General features: G+C 40.3%; 1 protein-coding gene across 5 annotated transcripts in view; it reads left to right on the top strand.

Moving 5' to 3' along the window:
• The window catches only part of Trank1 (tetratricopeptide repeat and ankyrin repeat containing 1), a 105445-nt gene that overhangs the window by 20926 nt on the left and 70326 nt on the right, over positions 1-14193 (top strand). For all 5 annotated transcript variants that reach the window (XM_071619749.1, XM_071619753.1, XM_071619752.1 and 2 more), the window contains exons 2-5: positions 613-744; positions 4281-4407; positions 8152-8302; positions 11012-11130. In XM_071619749.1, the coding sequence (XP_071475850.1) occupies positions 613-744; positions 4281-4407; positions 8152-8302; positions 11012-11130 (529 nt within the window). The remainder of the gene's footprint in view (positions 1-612; positions 745-4280; positions 4408-8151; positions 8303-11011; positions 11131-14193) is intronic.

Genomic DNA, 14193 nt, shown 5'->3' with positions numbered 1-14193 from the left:
GTGTTTTAAGAAGGAAGTGGGGCAGGAGAAATAAGAGGCCTTCAGAACTACACCTGCCTTCTGCATTTTACTAAGAGGGCAGAAAGACTGTCAATGGGGTCTTGCTTATTGATGTGGTACAGTGACTAAGGACAGAAGCTTGGAATTGTTCAGATCTGGGATCAGAACTGGGAAATGCCATAGTAGATTCTTAGGAAAGTGACTTGAGCCTGTTTGGGTTTCAGTTTCCTCATCTGAACAGTGGGGATAGTACCTCCTTATGGGCTTTGGTGATGGGTAAACAAGAGAATAATCATGGTACCAGTTGCAGGAATAGTGCTCACTACCTGCCAGTTTTATGTTGTCCCATGCATGAAAGCAGCCTCCAGTAGATCTTTAATACCGAATAAATGAAGTGTTCTGGCTGTCCCCAACGTCAGAAAAGAACTGAGAAGGAAAAGTTCTTCTCAGAAGCCCTGTCTAAGCCCCTGTGCTGGTGAGAAGTGTTGCCAGGGTGTGGTCTCTGAAGGTGGGTGGGGCCAGAATGAACAAACTCCTCCAGGCTCTGGGCAATACAAAAGTGAAGGTGAACTTGCCTTACACGGGCAGCAAGCCTTTCCTCGTCCCCTACAGGATGGACCCAGCAGCTTATGCTGAGCTATTGAAAGAATCTGGCAACCAGGTTCTTAAGAATGGGAACTTCTCTTTGGCCATCAGAAAGTACGATGAAGCCATCCAGATTCTCCTGCAGTTATACCAATGGGGGTAAGTATTTGGATTTTATATCCACTTAAAAAAAATAAATGAATACTCTGTTGTTTATGTTTTCTTCTCATTTCTTACTGCACCATCTTGTTTCTGTTTCCTTTCTCCCTCACTTCCTATACATTGTCAGCACAGAAATTGAATGAGAATGTTAGTGGAAAAAGGGAAACAGAAACTGAAACACAGAGGGCTGTTGATAAACATAACAAGAGCTTCTACTTCTGTCTGGTTAAGGGATCGCACTTTCTGGGACAGCTGAAGTCCCCTCTTTCTTTCATCTTCTTGATGTTCTTGCCCTTTACCCCTGACCACAGGGGCACACCTTCCAGGCACCAAGGCTTACTCTTGCTTTCCTTGCCCCTTCAGCTTTAGGAGACCTGTTCTCAAACACTATAGTCATGACAGGATGAGAAATTATTGAGGACCCCAAACAGCCTTTGTTTATGTAGGTTATAGCCATCTGTTAATCCAAATTAAAACTTAAAACTGAGAAAGATTTAAAATATGTAATTTTTAATTTATTAAAAATACCCCAAGTCTATTATGTTTTTACGAAAAATACCTACGTTTTTCAAAACAAAAGTTTTGTGAGAAGAGTGGCACATTTTTGCAAGTTTCCTTAGCATTTACCTTAGTAAAAGATAGTTTGCTTCTTTACCTGTTTCTGCATTCATTTTGTTTTGATATTACATTATGTAGCCTCAAGAAAATTCCTTGTATGCTGTGAGAGACTAAGTGTGAAAAAGGTTCATAGTGTTTTAGTATTATTGTTCTGTTATTTCCTGATGTTGCTGTAACAAATTACCATGAACTTAGTAGTTTTAAACAATACATATTTTTCTTTTACATTTATGAAGGTCAGAAGTCTGAAATGAATTTTGTGGGGCTAAAATCAAAGTTTTATCAGGGTGGCTGCTTTGTGGGACTCAGAGGAGAATCCACTTTCTTGCCTTTATATCTTTTAGTGTCTATCTGTATTCCTTGGTTTTTGTCCCCTTCCATTATCAAAGCTCATTGTTCCAATCTCTGTGCCCATCATCATAGTGCCTTCTCCTTTCCTGTAGTAGTGTCTCACTTTGTCTCCCACTCCTAAAGATCCTTGTTATTGTATCATAGTCTAAGATTATCTTCCTTCTCAAGATCCATAAATTTGTCATAACTGCAAAATCCTTTTTGCTGTAAAAGGTTATATTTGGGAGCCATTGTTTGGCCTACTATGATGGTGAAAATATTTTGATCTTGTGAACCATCTGAAATGAAATGGTCTTATGACCCTCAGAGATTTGGAGATCATTTTGGGGGAAATGGCTGTAATAGAGGGAGCAGAAGTTGGCATCTGTGGGGTATACACAGTCTAAACAAGTCCTGTGAATTAAATTACTGAAACATAGCTCTCACCTCCTTTTTCTATCATCCCTGGTGTCTGAATTCTAAATGAACTTGAGTTGAGTGTGATTGATTTATGCCTGTAGCTTCTCTTGTTCTGTTTTAGCCTGGTACATAGATCAGGACTGTGTAAGACTGGGCCTAGAACTCCTCATTTAGTATAAAACATTCAAATTTCCTAATGAGGTACTGTTGCAGAGTGGTTTTGATGGTACACTGATTCCACACTGTTTGTGCTTAGATCTTAGCTCCTTCACTACTTTTGTGACCACTAATTGGGACTTCTGCCTCAGTCCTCACATGCTGCCGAACCTTCCTGACACTATGCCCTTGCCTACTCCCGGCTGCTTACTTTCCTGCCTTTGTTAGCAAACAGAGGGATTAGGTGTGTGTGATTTTCTGAGTGAGTCCTCTCAGGAGAATGGGACCCAGGGAAGCAAGCTGGGGCAGGTTAGAGCTCCAAGCAGGGATGGTACTTTCAGGGTGGATTCAGCCTGATTGCACTGGAAGTTCTGGAGCATGAATTCTACCATAGAGCTGGTTCCACTTTCAAACCAGAGGGCTAAACTTTTCATTGCCATGTCAGTCATTATAGGCTGTCCAGCCTCTGGGGGTTGTCCTAGGGAGTGGACTGCCATAACAAAATACTGTAGACTGGGTGGCTTAAACAAAGCGAATTTATTTCTCATAGTTTTGTAGGCTGGACATTCAAGGTGCTAGATGATTTGGTTCCCCTATGAAGGCTCTCTTCCTGGCTTATACGTAGCTGCCTTCTTCCTGTGTCCTTACATGGCAGATAGAGAAGAGAGCGAGTATGCTCTCTAGTGTCTCTTCTTACAGGGGCACTAGTCTTGTTATGAGGGCCCCCACCCTCATTACCTCATCTAAACATAATTACCTCCCAAAGGCCGTATCTCTAAAACTGTAACAGTAAGGGATTAGGGCTTCAACATATGAATTGTGGGGGGCATAATTCAGTCTGTAGCATGGTATAACTTCCTGGGGAGAGGGCAGCTTTTGTTAGTCAGAGGGTAGGTCACTGGAGAAGGGAGTTCTGAGAGCCCCTAGATGGAGCCAACAGTTGCTGCAGCTGGAAATGGTTACACATGTCTGGAAAAGTCACCATGGTATCACGTTTGTGGTCATGGGTACCCTGATAACACCTGCTACCTGCTTTGCCAGTCCCTGCCTTCTGAGTCTTATCCCTTCTTCTGAAGGAACTCATAGGCAGTGAAATAAGCCAGATACACAGAAAACCAAGGGTGGGGACAGTAATAGAGGTGATTTTTACTTTATTTTTGTTTGTATTACCTAACTTTTCTACAGTGATTTGTATTGTTTCACAATTAAAATATCAAATACAAAAGTTGTAAGTCTTGCTTTTCTCCTTTGTGTGTTTTACATTTCAGTGGCACTTGGGCTTCTCTTGACACTGTAGTATATTTTGTATCTTACTTCTTCCAACCTGGTTTCAGTTCTAACCTTGCTACTGTACTACCAATAGACTCAGGCAAGAGGGGCTCCCTGCTGTGCTTTAGAGGGTCCCCCCTTTGGCCATCCTCCAGCTGTGACCCTTCCTACAGGCAGGAGTCTGTGGGGTTGGGGCTTCACTCACCCAGAGCCCTTGCCTCCCCTTTGTCCACACTGATTAGCAGGACCCTGGAGTTCCCTGCCCATAGACCCTGCTCCCAGGGCCTGCAGGAGTCTTTAATCTGCAGCCTATGGTATGGTCATATGTTCTGCAAGATCCTTCCTGTGTATCACTGCATCCATTCAGCACCAGCATCTGTGTGGAGTGGTTCCTGTAAAGGCCCAGTGGGAACTCCCCTCCTTAGCACCAGTCACCATTTTTATAACATCTTCTCCAACAATCTCTGAAAAATAAAAAGATTTGTGGAGATCAGTGGGAGATGGAACTAAGGTAATGAGAATATTTGCCATTAGAAGGTGGGAGCAGAGAACTTGGAAGTGAGGAAGAACAAATTTGTACATTGTAAATGCTCTAGGCTTTCTAGGGGGCTACAGAGGACAGATCTGATGGGTGTAATTGAGACATTTCCTGCTGGAACCCTCTTCCTGATGCCAGGGTGGCCTTCAAGGATTGTTTTTCATGTTTGCTTTATTGACCACCATTTTGTTCTTTCTCACAGGGTCCCCCCGAGGGACTTGGCTGTGCTGCTGTGCAACAAGTCCAATGCATTTTACAGTCTTGGGAAATGGAACGAGGCTTTTCTTGCTGCCAAGGAGTGTCTTCAGTGGGATCCAACCTATGTGAAGGTATGGGTTGGTGGCAGCTTTGGGTGGTGGTTGCTGCCCTCTTCCTCTTAACCTGCCTCTTTTCCTCCTGTCTTTTTTTTTTTTTTTTTAAGCATAGAAAGCTAGTTTTATTTAAAGGATAGAACAGAGAGAGACTTCTCTGAAGAGAAGGGGCCCTAGAGCTGGGTGTCTGAGAAGTGGGAGTATCCTGCCTCTTTTAAACATTTTAGATTTCCTTTGTTCTCATGCTCTCTCCTCCCTCCTTTCTTTGTAAAATGTACATGCTAGATGTGCTTCTCCTGAAATTTTCTTTGTACTTAAGACAGCGGCCCATAGGGCAGGTGAGCATTACCTGGAAAAGAGTAAAACCAGTGTTAGCAAATAATTCACTTTTTTGGGACAGTGGAGCTTGGCCTCCTGGCATCTGGAGGAGAGTGAGATTTTGGAGGAGCTCATATTATTCTTATATAGTTATACCAATACTCCTAATCTGTTCATGTTTTTTGCTGTTTATAAGTTTCATTATAGCCAGGCTTTCTTTCAGATGCAAGCTGGGTAGATGACATGATGCCAGTTCTTCAGAGAGAATTTCTTAGTGTAGAAATCAGCTCCTTGAGGAGAAATCATGGAAGTTTGAGAGGCTGCATTTCAATTAAAATGCCCTAAGTGTCCACTTTTTTTGGGGGGGAGGGGCTTGTTGTTACAGTGCTGGGGACTGAACTCAGAGCCTCATGCATGCTAGGCAAGTACCCTACCACTGGACTGCATTCCCAGCCCTAGTGCCCACTCATCAAGGCAGGTACACAGGTTCTTGATGCCTCAAGGCAGACAAAAGGAGCAGAAGACACCATCCCAGCCATTTAGTATTTCACATTCAAGTTGGCAAGAGGAATTCTGGTGCAAATAAAATAAAAGGATTTAAATCAAATAGCAATTCTGGAGCTATCTGAAGCAAATGACAATTAAGTGTCAACTTAGTGGTCTAGACAGTTTTTAGAGAGGCTCCACAATAAAGTGGGAAAAGCCTAGGCCTTTCTGTCTCATGTTCTACAGTGTTCTGGTTTCAGCAGATTGGCTGAATTGCACTTCTCTCAGCCTTAATTTATTCCACTGCAAACTGAGATAATGCTTATGTGTTGCTTCAAGGATTAAGGAGACAGTAACCAAAGTTGTTAGCACTTAGTAAGTAGGAGTTATTGTTATATCCTTAGTGGCATTTGTGTATGATTGCTGGAAGTAGACTGAAGTGAAAAGGGGTGGGGAGGCTAGGCCTAGTGATTACTACCACCCTGAGAGAGGAGTGTGGATATTTTACATTGTAAGTAGGCACTGACCCCTAAGCCTCTCTTTTGGAGAATGAATACTTCTTTTTTTCCCTGCAGTTCCAGGGTTCATACCTATGGTCTAATGCATGCCTGGAAAGCACTCTGTACCACTGAGCCACACCCCCAGCTGGAGGGTGGATATTTTGAAAGTCACTGACTAATTTTAAATGGGGCTAGGGTGTGGCCCTGTGGTAGAGTGCTGGCGTAGCATGCATGAGGCACTGGGTTCGATCCTCAGCACCACATAAAAATAAAACAAAGATATAATGCCCACCTAAAACTAAAAAATGAATATTTAATAAAAAAATTTCTTAAAAAAAATGAGAGTGCAGGTCTGGGCTTGTGGCTCAGTGGTAACGTACTTGCCTCACATGTGAGAGCACTGAGTTCAATCCTCAGCACCACATAAAAATAAATGAATAAATAAAGATATTGTGTCCATCTACAACTAAAAATAAAAAATAAAAAAATGGGAGTACATTCCTGAGAAACTCTTCCCAAAAGCATTTCAGGATTGTCTCATTTTCTAAGCAGGACAGGGTAAGGAGTAGTTGATGTTTGTCTGCATCTCAGAAGTTGTGACTGTGGCCCAAGGGGCAAGAGGTGCTAAATGATACTCCAGGCTTCTTCTTTGAGTGGCCAAACTTATAACTCTTGACAGCACAGCCACCAGGGCCACTCCTCCCTTCTTATGCAGGGATTCTGTGTGTCATTGTTCTCTGCTCCCCATTTCCATTGTTCTCTATAGGAGAGGAAAAAATTTTTCTCCTCTGCCTATTTTTGGTACAATAGTTGGGCCCCTATAAACAACACTGATAAGAAACAGTTTATCAGAAGGAAAGCGTACAAATTTATTTTTGATGCTGATTTTTGTGTGACATGAGGACCTTTATAGAAAAGAAGTAAACACCCCAAACAACGGGATAGGCCGAAAATGTATATGTAATTTTCAACAAAGTAATAAATTGTGTAGATATGGAAAGACAAAGGAAAAGAACTTTTAGGGCTGTGACCTGTGGGAAGGTTGATGTATTGAGAAACAAATGGAAGGTAAGGACAATCTTAGCAAGGTTTGTGCAGGTCCATCTTGGAACCAACTTTCTTTCTTTCTCATGATCATACAACTTTTCTGGTAAAACATTTCTTAGGAGTTTTTGCATTTAGTCAGTTAAACTCTGGGAAGGCTTCTTTTTGCATCTGCTGAATCTTAAATTCCTTCAGTTTAAAATAGTCTATATGCCAAGGTGGCATATTCAGATTCCCTTCATCTCTCTTCAAAATAAAAAATGAAATTTAAATCTGAGAGTCAAAGAAATGGAAGAATCTGTACCAGCTTGCCTGGTTGGGGTATAATACAAACAACAAACACATTTTTTTTTCTTCTCTCTTTCTCTCTCTCTCTCTCTCTTTTTTTTTTTTTTTTGACTGTTAACCTGAGGTCCTTAAACTCTCTTTTTTCTTTCTTTTTGGTACCAGAGATTTAACCCAGGGGTGCTTAACCACTGAGCCACATCCTGAGCCCTTTTTTTATATCTTATTTAAAGACAGGGCCATGCTAAATTGCTGAGATTGGCTTTGAATTTGTAATCCTCCTGCCTTAGCTTCCAAGTTGCTGGGATTACAGATGTGCACCACCATGCCTGGCTAAACTTTAAAATGAAGATTAAAACAAATAAAAAACAATCAGAGATTTGGTGTTAGTTGAAATTTTTAAGTGCTTTCCCTTTTATGAACCTAGTTTGTGAACACTTAGTGTATTATCTTAGAAAGTTGTATTGATAGATCCTGATACTGATTTGGATGATCAAAATGGGGAAGGCAATGTCATTCCTAATTTAGAGTCTTTCAATTAGTATGTAGGCAAAACTAGACTTTTTTAAAAATTAATCTTTATAGAAATCAAAATTTTTGCCCTCTTATATATATTGCTTATAACAAAGAGCACAGTAAACCTCAATGCTGGCCATTACAATTTTTTTTTCTTAAATACCTAGTAGAGATTGTGTTTATTTTGATTGAAAGAATCAGGAAACAATTTCTGTGTTTACATGAAAATCTCATTCTTTTCCTGAATACCAGTCATGGGATTTTTTTCATTCCTTTGTCTGGCCCAGACTGTGATTAGAAGTATGAATAATAAGCCACACATGTAATTGGAACCAGGCCTACTTCCTTCTATCTGTGTCACATGTTAGATGCTGTGTACATTATAGAGTAGAACTGTGATTATGTATTCGTTTGGCAGTTACAACATGATAGAAAGAATGTGGCACAGAATATAATGTGGAAACCCTGTAACCTGTGCTTGTTAGAAACCTGTGTCTGCCTGGAAATGAGGCTTCTGAGTTGATTCTCCCATATCACCAGTCTTGCCTTTCCTTTCAGCAGCAGGTTAGAAGAGATGGGGACATTATAATTTTGCTCTTTTTTCCTGCTCCAGGGGTACTACCGAGCTGGTTATTCCTTGCTGCGATTGCTCCAGCCTTATGAAGCAGCCCGCATGTTTTTCGAGGGTCTGCGACTTCTGCAAAGTGGCCAAGATCAAGCACAGATTGCTGATTTCCTTGTTGGTGTCTTCACCACCATGAGCAGTAAGTCACACTGGGGGAAATTAACTTTAAAAAAAAAAAAATCACTGCTGGGGTTGGGATTGTGGCTCAGCGGTAGAGCGCTCGCCTAGCACGAGTGGGACCTGGGTTCGATTCTCAGCACCACATAAAAATAAAGGCATTGTGTTGTGTCCATCTACCAAAAAAAAAAAAAATCATCATTATTTTATTTGAGAGCCTTGTGGTGAGATAATTCCATGTTGTTTCTTCATGGCCGAAGTATGTAATTTGAATGAAACTGGTTTGCACATTAGAAAGCATTTTGGAAGCTTTGCTGGCTCATGCTTATGTAAAAACAAGGAAGTACTAGTACAAATGACTTCAGGCTTTTGAAGTTTTTTTCAGACCCTATAAGTTTTCTGTATTGCTATTTATAGTGATTTTTTTTTCTCTCTCTCTCTATGTGTGTGTGTGTGTGTGATTTCCTTGTTTTTATAGACATGAGCCAACAAACCTTCCGGTATATATCATTTGTCTTATGTGATTTTTGCATGTATTTCTCTAATCTGTTAAGAAAATACTCTTATTTGCTATGAAAATAACCTGGAAGGCTGATGGATGGTCCTGGGAAAGCTCCCTGCCTGGTACAGTAGTGCTTTCAGCAGAGGACCCACCCACTCAATCTAGGAGGGACTCCTAGGGGAACCTTCTGAATCTCTGCATTAGATCACCACTCTGATGACCTGGCCTGTGAGATGCCTTGGTCAGTGTGTAGTTTAAGCAAAACCAGAAGCCTGTAAGCACAATGAGATGGTGTACTATCAAGTCCTGCCAATATCCAGGTCTTTGTTTTGAAGTATTGTATTTGATCAAATTTAAATTGCACTGATTTAAGATGTGTCATTAATTTATGGTTTGCCAGTTGTAGACATGTCCCTATTTCATAGTATAGAATGTGAAAAAAAGTACATATTAGAGTTACTGAGAAATGGTCTTTGGCTTTCAGAAGTGGGAAATCACTAATAGTTGAGTCAACTGTTATCAATTCAACTGTTCCCATTGTTATTATGGGAAAGCAAATTATATGATCTGTTTGTGGAACCCTGTGAATTTTGACTAGGTTGGCCCAGAGGGGTTAGCAAGGTTGCAGTGGGAAGGCTTAGAGGCAGGCAGGTCCTCAGACAGAGAAATGCAAGGTCTCCAGACAGGTGTGGGTGAGGCACAGCTCTCCAGTACCCGCTTTGCTCACAGTGGCCTCTTTCTGTTAAAAAAAAATTAATGTTTTATTAGTGAATTATAGTTATACATAATAGTGGGTTCATTTTTGACAAATTCATTCATGCATGAAATATAATTTGTTCCATTTCAATCCCCAGTACTTCCACTTTCCCTCCATTCCTCTGTCCCTTATTCCCCATCCTCTACTCTACTGGTCTTTCTTCTATTTCTTTATTGTTTTTTTAATTGGTGCTTTATTGATATACATAAAGGTGGAATTCACTGTGGTATATTCATATGTGTACATGGCATAGTTTGGTCAGTTTCGTTCCATAGTTCCTCCCCTTGTCCCCACCCCCAATCTGCTTCCTCTACTCCACTAATCCCCCTTCCATCTTCATGGGATTCATTCCCTTTTATTTTTTCTTCTTTAACTTCTGCATAGGAGAAAGCATTCGACCCTTGACTTCTAAGTCTGACTTATTTCACTTAGCATGATGTTCTCCAGTTCTGTTTATTTACCAGCAAATGCCATAATTTTATTCTTATTTATGCAAAATGGCCTCTTTTTCCACCTAATCTAGTGGCTTGGCCCATTCTCTGAACTTCCCCACTGTCTTTTCTTTATCTTTTAAAAGCCGTTGTCCTGTCAGAAGCCAGGCAACAGTTATGGGAATTCAAACAACTGCTTTTTGGTGACTGTACCTTAAGATAACCTGAGTGATTTCCGTTCTGCCCATCCTGAAGGGGCAGTTAACAGGATTTCTTAGGGCAATAAATACATCTGATACTTTTTTACCAAAGTACTTCATTTTGTAGGGTATGGTCCAAATTTTGAAATTTTGAGAAATATATTTATGGAAATTTTATAACCTTTCATATAGTGTTTGTTTGTTTAAATGTTTATTTATGCCTTGAACTTAATAACCCCAGAAGAGGTGCCATGTTATTCTGGCACTTGGCCTGTCCCTTTGGTCATTCTCATCCTAGAGTTTGAGAGAGGTGATGCAGAGGATCATGAAATGCTTTAGGTTGATGGGACACTAGGTTAGAAGAAGGTGTAGTGACTAGAAGAATTGGTAGATCTCAGCTTCAGTCTTGGTTTTTGTCATGACCAGCTAAACTATATGCCATGAAACCTGTCTTCAGTGATCATAGTTTCAATCTGTTAGATAACAATAATATTTGTCACATTTTTCTTAAGGGAATTGAGTTTTGTAACTTCCCTTGAGCTTCCATTTCCTCCTCTGTAAGTGCAGAAAATAGACACTGCCTTAGTGGTTTGTTTGAGAGATTAAATATAAGCATTTATCACTGGGCCCTGCAAATAGAAAGGCTAAGTAGATGTTAGCCCACATTATGCCTCCTGACTCTTTGGAGATTAATTTTATGGGTAAATGTAAAATGATTGCCACTTCAGTCAATTATAAAGGACTTTATATTTTGAAATGCCTTTCTTTTTAAGATTTTTAATTACCATTTGTCTGTGTGTGGTCTACATTAACATTTCTAAACTATGGAACTTTTTTTCAGGTGACTCCATTGTTTTGCAGAGCTTTTTGCCCTGCTTTGATCATATTTTCACTACTGGATTTTCAACAGAAGTGTGGCAATCTGTAATAGAAAAGTTGGCAAAGAAAGGATTATGGCATGTAAGTAAAAGGAACTGGCTCTCTTATGGGGAAAGTGTACTTTTTTATATTTATTTTTTAGTTGTAGTTGGACACAATGCCTTTTATTTATTTATTTATTTTTTATGTGGTGCTGAGGATCAAACCCAGGGCCTTGCACATGCTAGGCAAGCGGTCTACCGCTGAGCCACCACCCCAGCCTTGGAAAGTATGTTTTTGATGAAATTATTTCTTTCTTTTCACACTGAGGGATTGTGAAGTATTATTTGTTTATCTTGATGTCAGTAGCTTTTTAATTGAAATAGTGTTAAAGATAGAAAGTTATTGAGAAATCTTAATCAACCAATTTCTCTCTCTTTTTTTTAAGATAGTAAAAATACTTAATCTGTGGCAATCTGGCCTCTTGATCTGTGTCTTCAGTGTTATCAAAGAGATGTAAAGTTTGAATGCTAATGGTAATGTGAGATGAGGACAATGAACATTGTACATTCATTTTCATAATTCCTTGTTGTGCTTCAGCTATTCTGGGCCCCAGAGGACCTGTGTGCTGATCAGAGGGTTTCTGAATAATTTTTAAGTGTCTGCAAAAACCAGGGAATAGCTGCTAAATGAGGGTGTAGGTATCCGTGAATCCTAATCCTCCACTTGCTGCTTTGGTTTGATTACTTCCCCTTTGAGCCTCATTTCCTAATTTGTAAGTTGCAACATACAAACTTTTTCTTTAAAGTTTTTTTTAGAATTAAGAAATAATGGATTAGAGTATCTAATAATAACATTAGCTAATACTTATTGAAGTCTTCTGATGTGCTAGGCACTGAGCTAGGAAGTTCTGTGATACCTGATATATGCTAAGTGCCCAGCGAATAGTAGTTTTCCTTAATGATGGGTTGTAAGTGCTCATGAGAATAAGGTGGCCAAGGCTGGGAGATTGATTAGGAAGGGGCTGTTAGGTTTTCTAAAGTTGGGCATTCCAGAAAGTTCACCAGAATCAAGGGAAAACTGTTAAGGACTCTAGGTCTAGGCAAGTTAGATGACTTTAGAATAGATAAATTCAGTTTTTGGCAAGGTCATGAATTCCAGTAGAAATCTAATGAAAACTATGGGGCTCTCTTTGCATTCGCAGATAATTGTACATATAGTTTCATGGGTTCATGGGAAACTCCATTAAGTTTAGCCATGGTCTCTTGAAGCTTACTTCCGTATTAAAAGTTCTTAGGAGGGCAGGCAGCAAGGATCAAGAAAGCAGACTAAACTCTTGGAGATCAAGAAATCAGAAATCCAGGACCCTGTTATGACATTTTGGATCTTCTCTCTTTGGTTAAAAAGGGTGGACTCAGATCTATCAATAAGGATCTTTCCAGCTTTATTTTTAGAAAGTTCTGAAATTCTGTGATTCTACTACTAAGGTAAATCTCTAGGAGGTCTTAGTCTTCATTAGCAGAAATGCTAATTTATACAGACTTAGGAAGGAGCTGGGTTCTCTCTTCCCAGTGTGAGGTAGACATGAATAAAATTCCATGGCCTAGGTGGATGTGAAAGAATGGGATCCAGGCAGCTTCTAATAGATTATCATTCCATGCAAACAATAAACATCAGGAATACAGCCCAAGTAGTAGGTTGTGTTAGTCAGTTTTTTGTCACTGTGACCAAAATACCCAGCAAGAACAACTTAGAAGAGGAAAAGTTTATTTTGGGTTCACAGTTTCAGAGGTTCAGTTCATGGTTGACAGGCTCCATTGCTCTGGGTCCAAGATGAGGCAGACATCATTGTAGAAAGGTATGGTGTAAGAAAGCTGCTCAGCTCATGGCAGCCAGGAAGCAGAGAGGGAGGACAAGGTGCCAGGGGGCGGGGGAACAAAAACCCAAAGTTATGCTCCCAGTGACATTCTTTCTACACCCTACTTGCCTAGAGTTACCACCCAGTACAGTAGTTCATTCAAATTATTAATCCATCAAATGGATTAACCCACCAATTAGTTTGCATCTCTTATCATCTGATCATTTTACCTCCAAATAGGCCTGCATCATCTCACACATGAGCTTTTGGAGGATACCTCATGTTCAAACCAGAGCACAGTTCTGACATTTTGGCTGCAGTGGGGCCTGGTAATTCTCAATTACTGGAAACAGGCATCTCGTAAAAGCCACACCAGCAATCAGGACTGTCAAAGGCCTAGATGTATCATCTTGGGTTGAGTGTGGGCACGTGCTTATTTAAGTGACACCAAACTGAAAGAAGTTAGGAGAAAGATGAGGCCATAGTACCAATTTCTGAAGTCCTAAGTCTTTTGACAAGGGTATACATGAGGGAGGTTGGAATTGAGAGTGAGTCATACCATAGCCTGGAGTTATTCATCCTGTTGGCATACCTGGATGATCTCATTAGGGGCGTTTCAGAGTATGCCTGACCTTGGAAAATTTGCTTAAATTCTCTGAAGTTAGGTTTCATGATTTTACATAAGGTCATGGTTGAACAACTGACCTTCTGGCATGGGTGGGCGGGGGGGAGGGAGGGAGAGAGAGAGAGAGAGAGAGAGAGAGAGAGAGAGAAAGAGAGAGAGAGAAACCTGATTTGTAGTATTTGCCAATTTCCGTAGTGTAAATACTCTCATCACAGCCAAGATAGGAAGAGATGTGCATAATCAGCTCACTAGTTGGTTCTACCATACCACACAATAGGGTCTAATGGGCCCCAAATACTTGGGGCTTATGAAACACTGGTATGTTAAAGAATTGATCAGGATGTAATATTTCTGAAGGATTCAAGTCTTCTGGTCATACTTTAAGAACTTGGCAGGGAATTACTTTTTTAGCCTGCTGTCACTATACTGTCTGTGTGCAATGCTGTGTGACATGGGCTGCTCCTGTCCTCAGCAGGCATTGAGGAAGTATGGAGAGAACTTAGTCTTCAGCAAGAACAGGAAGACATTGATTCTCAATACTTAGGCTGAAAAACTTGGTAGGTAGCTTAGCAATAGCAAAAAAAGGACAGAGCTAGAGCATGTTTTTTTGTTTGTTTGTTTAAGGCTTAAAATAATCTTTATGCTCTGATAACCTATGTGAAGAACATTATTACTCCAACCT

This window comes from Marmota flaviventris, chromosome 1 (assembly GCF_047511675.1).
Source record: "Marmota flaviventris isolate mMarFla1 chromosome 1, mMarFla1.hap1, whole genome shotgun sequence".
Classification (NCBI taxonomy): Eukaryota; Metazoa; Chordata; class Mammalia; order Rodentia; family Sciuridae; genus Marmota; species Marmota flaviventris.
The sequence above is the reverse complement of the archived record's forward strand: the minus strand, read 5'-3'. Positions and strand labels throughout refer to the sequence as shown.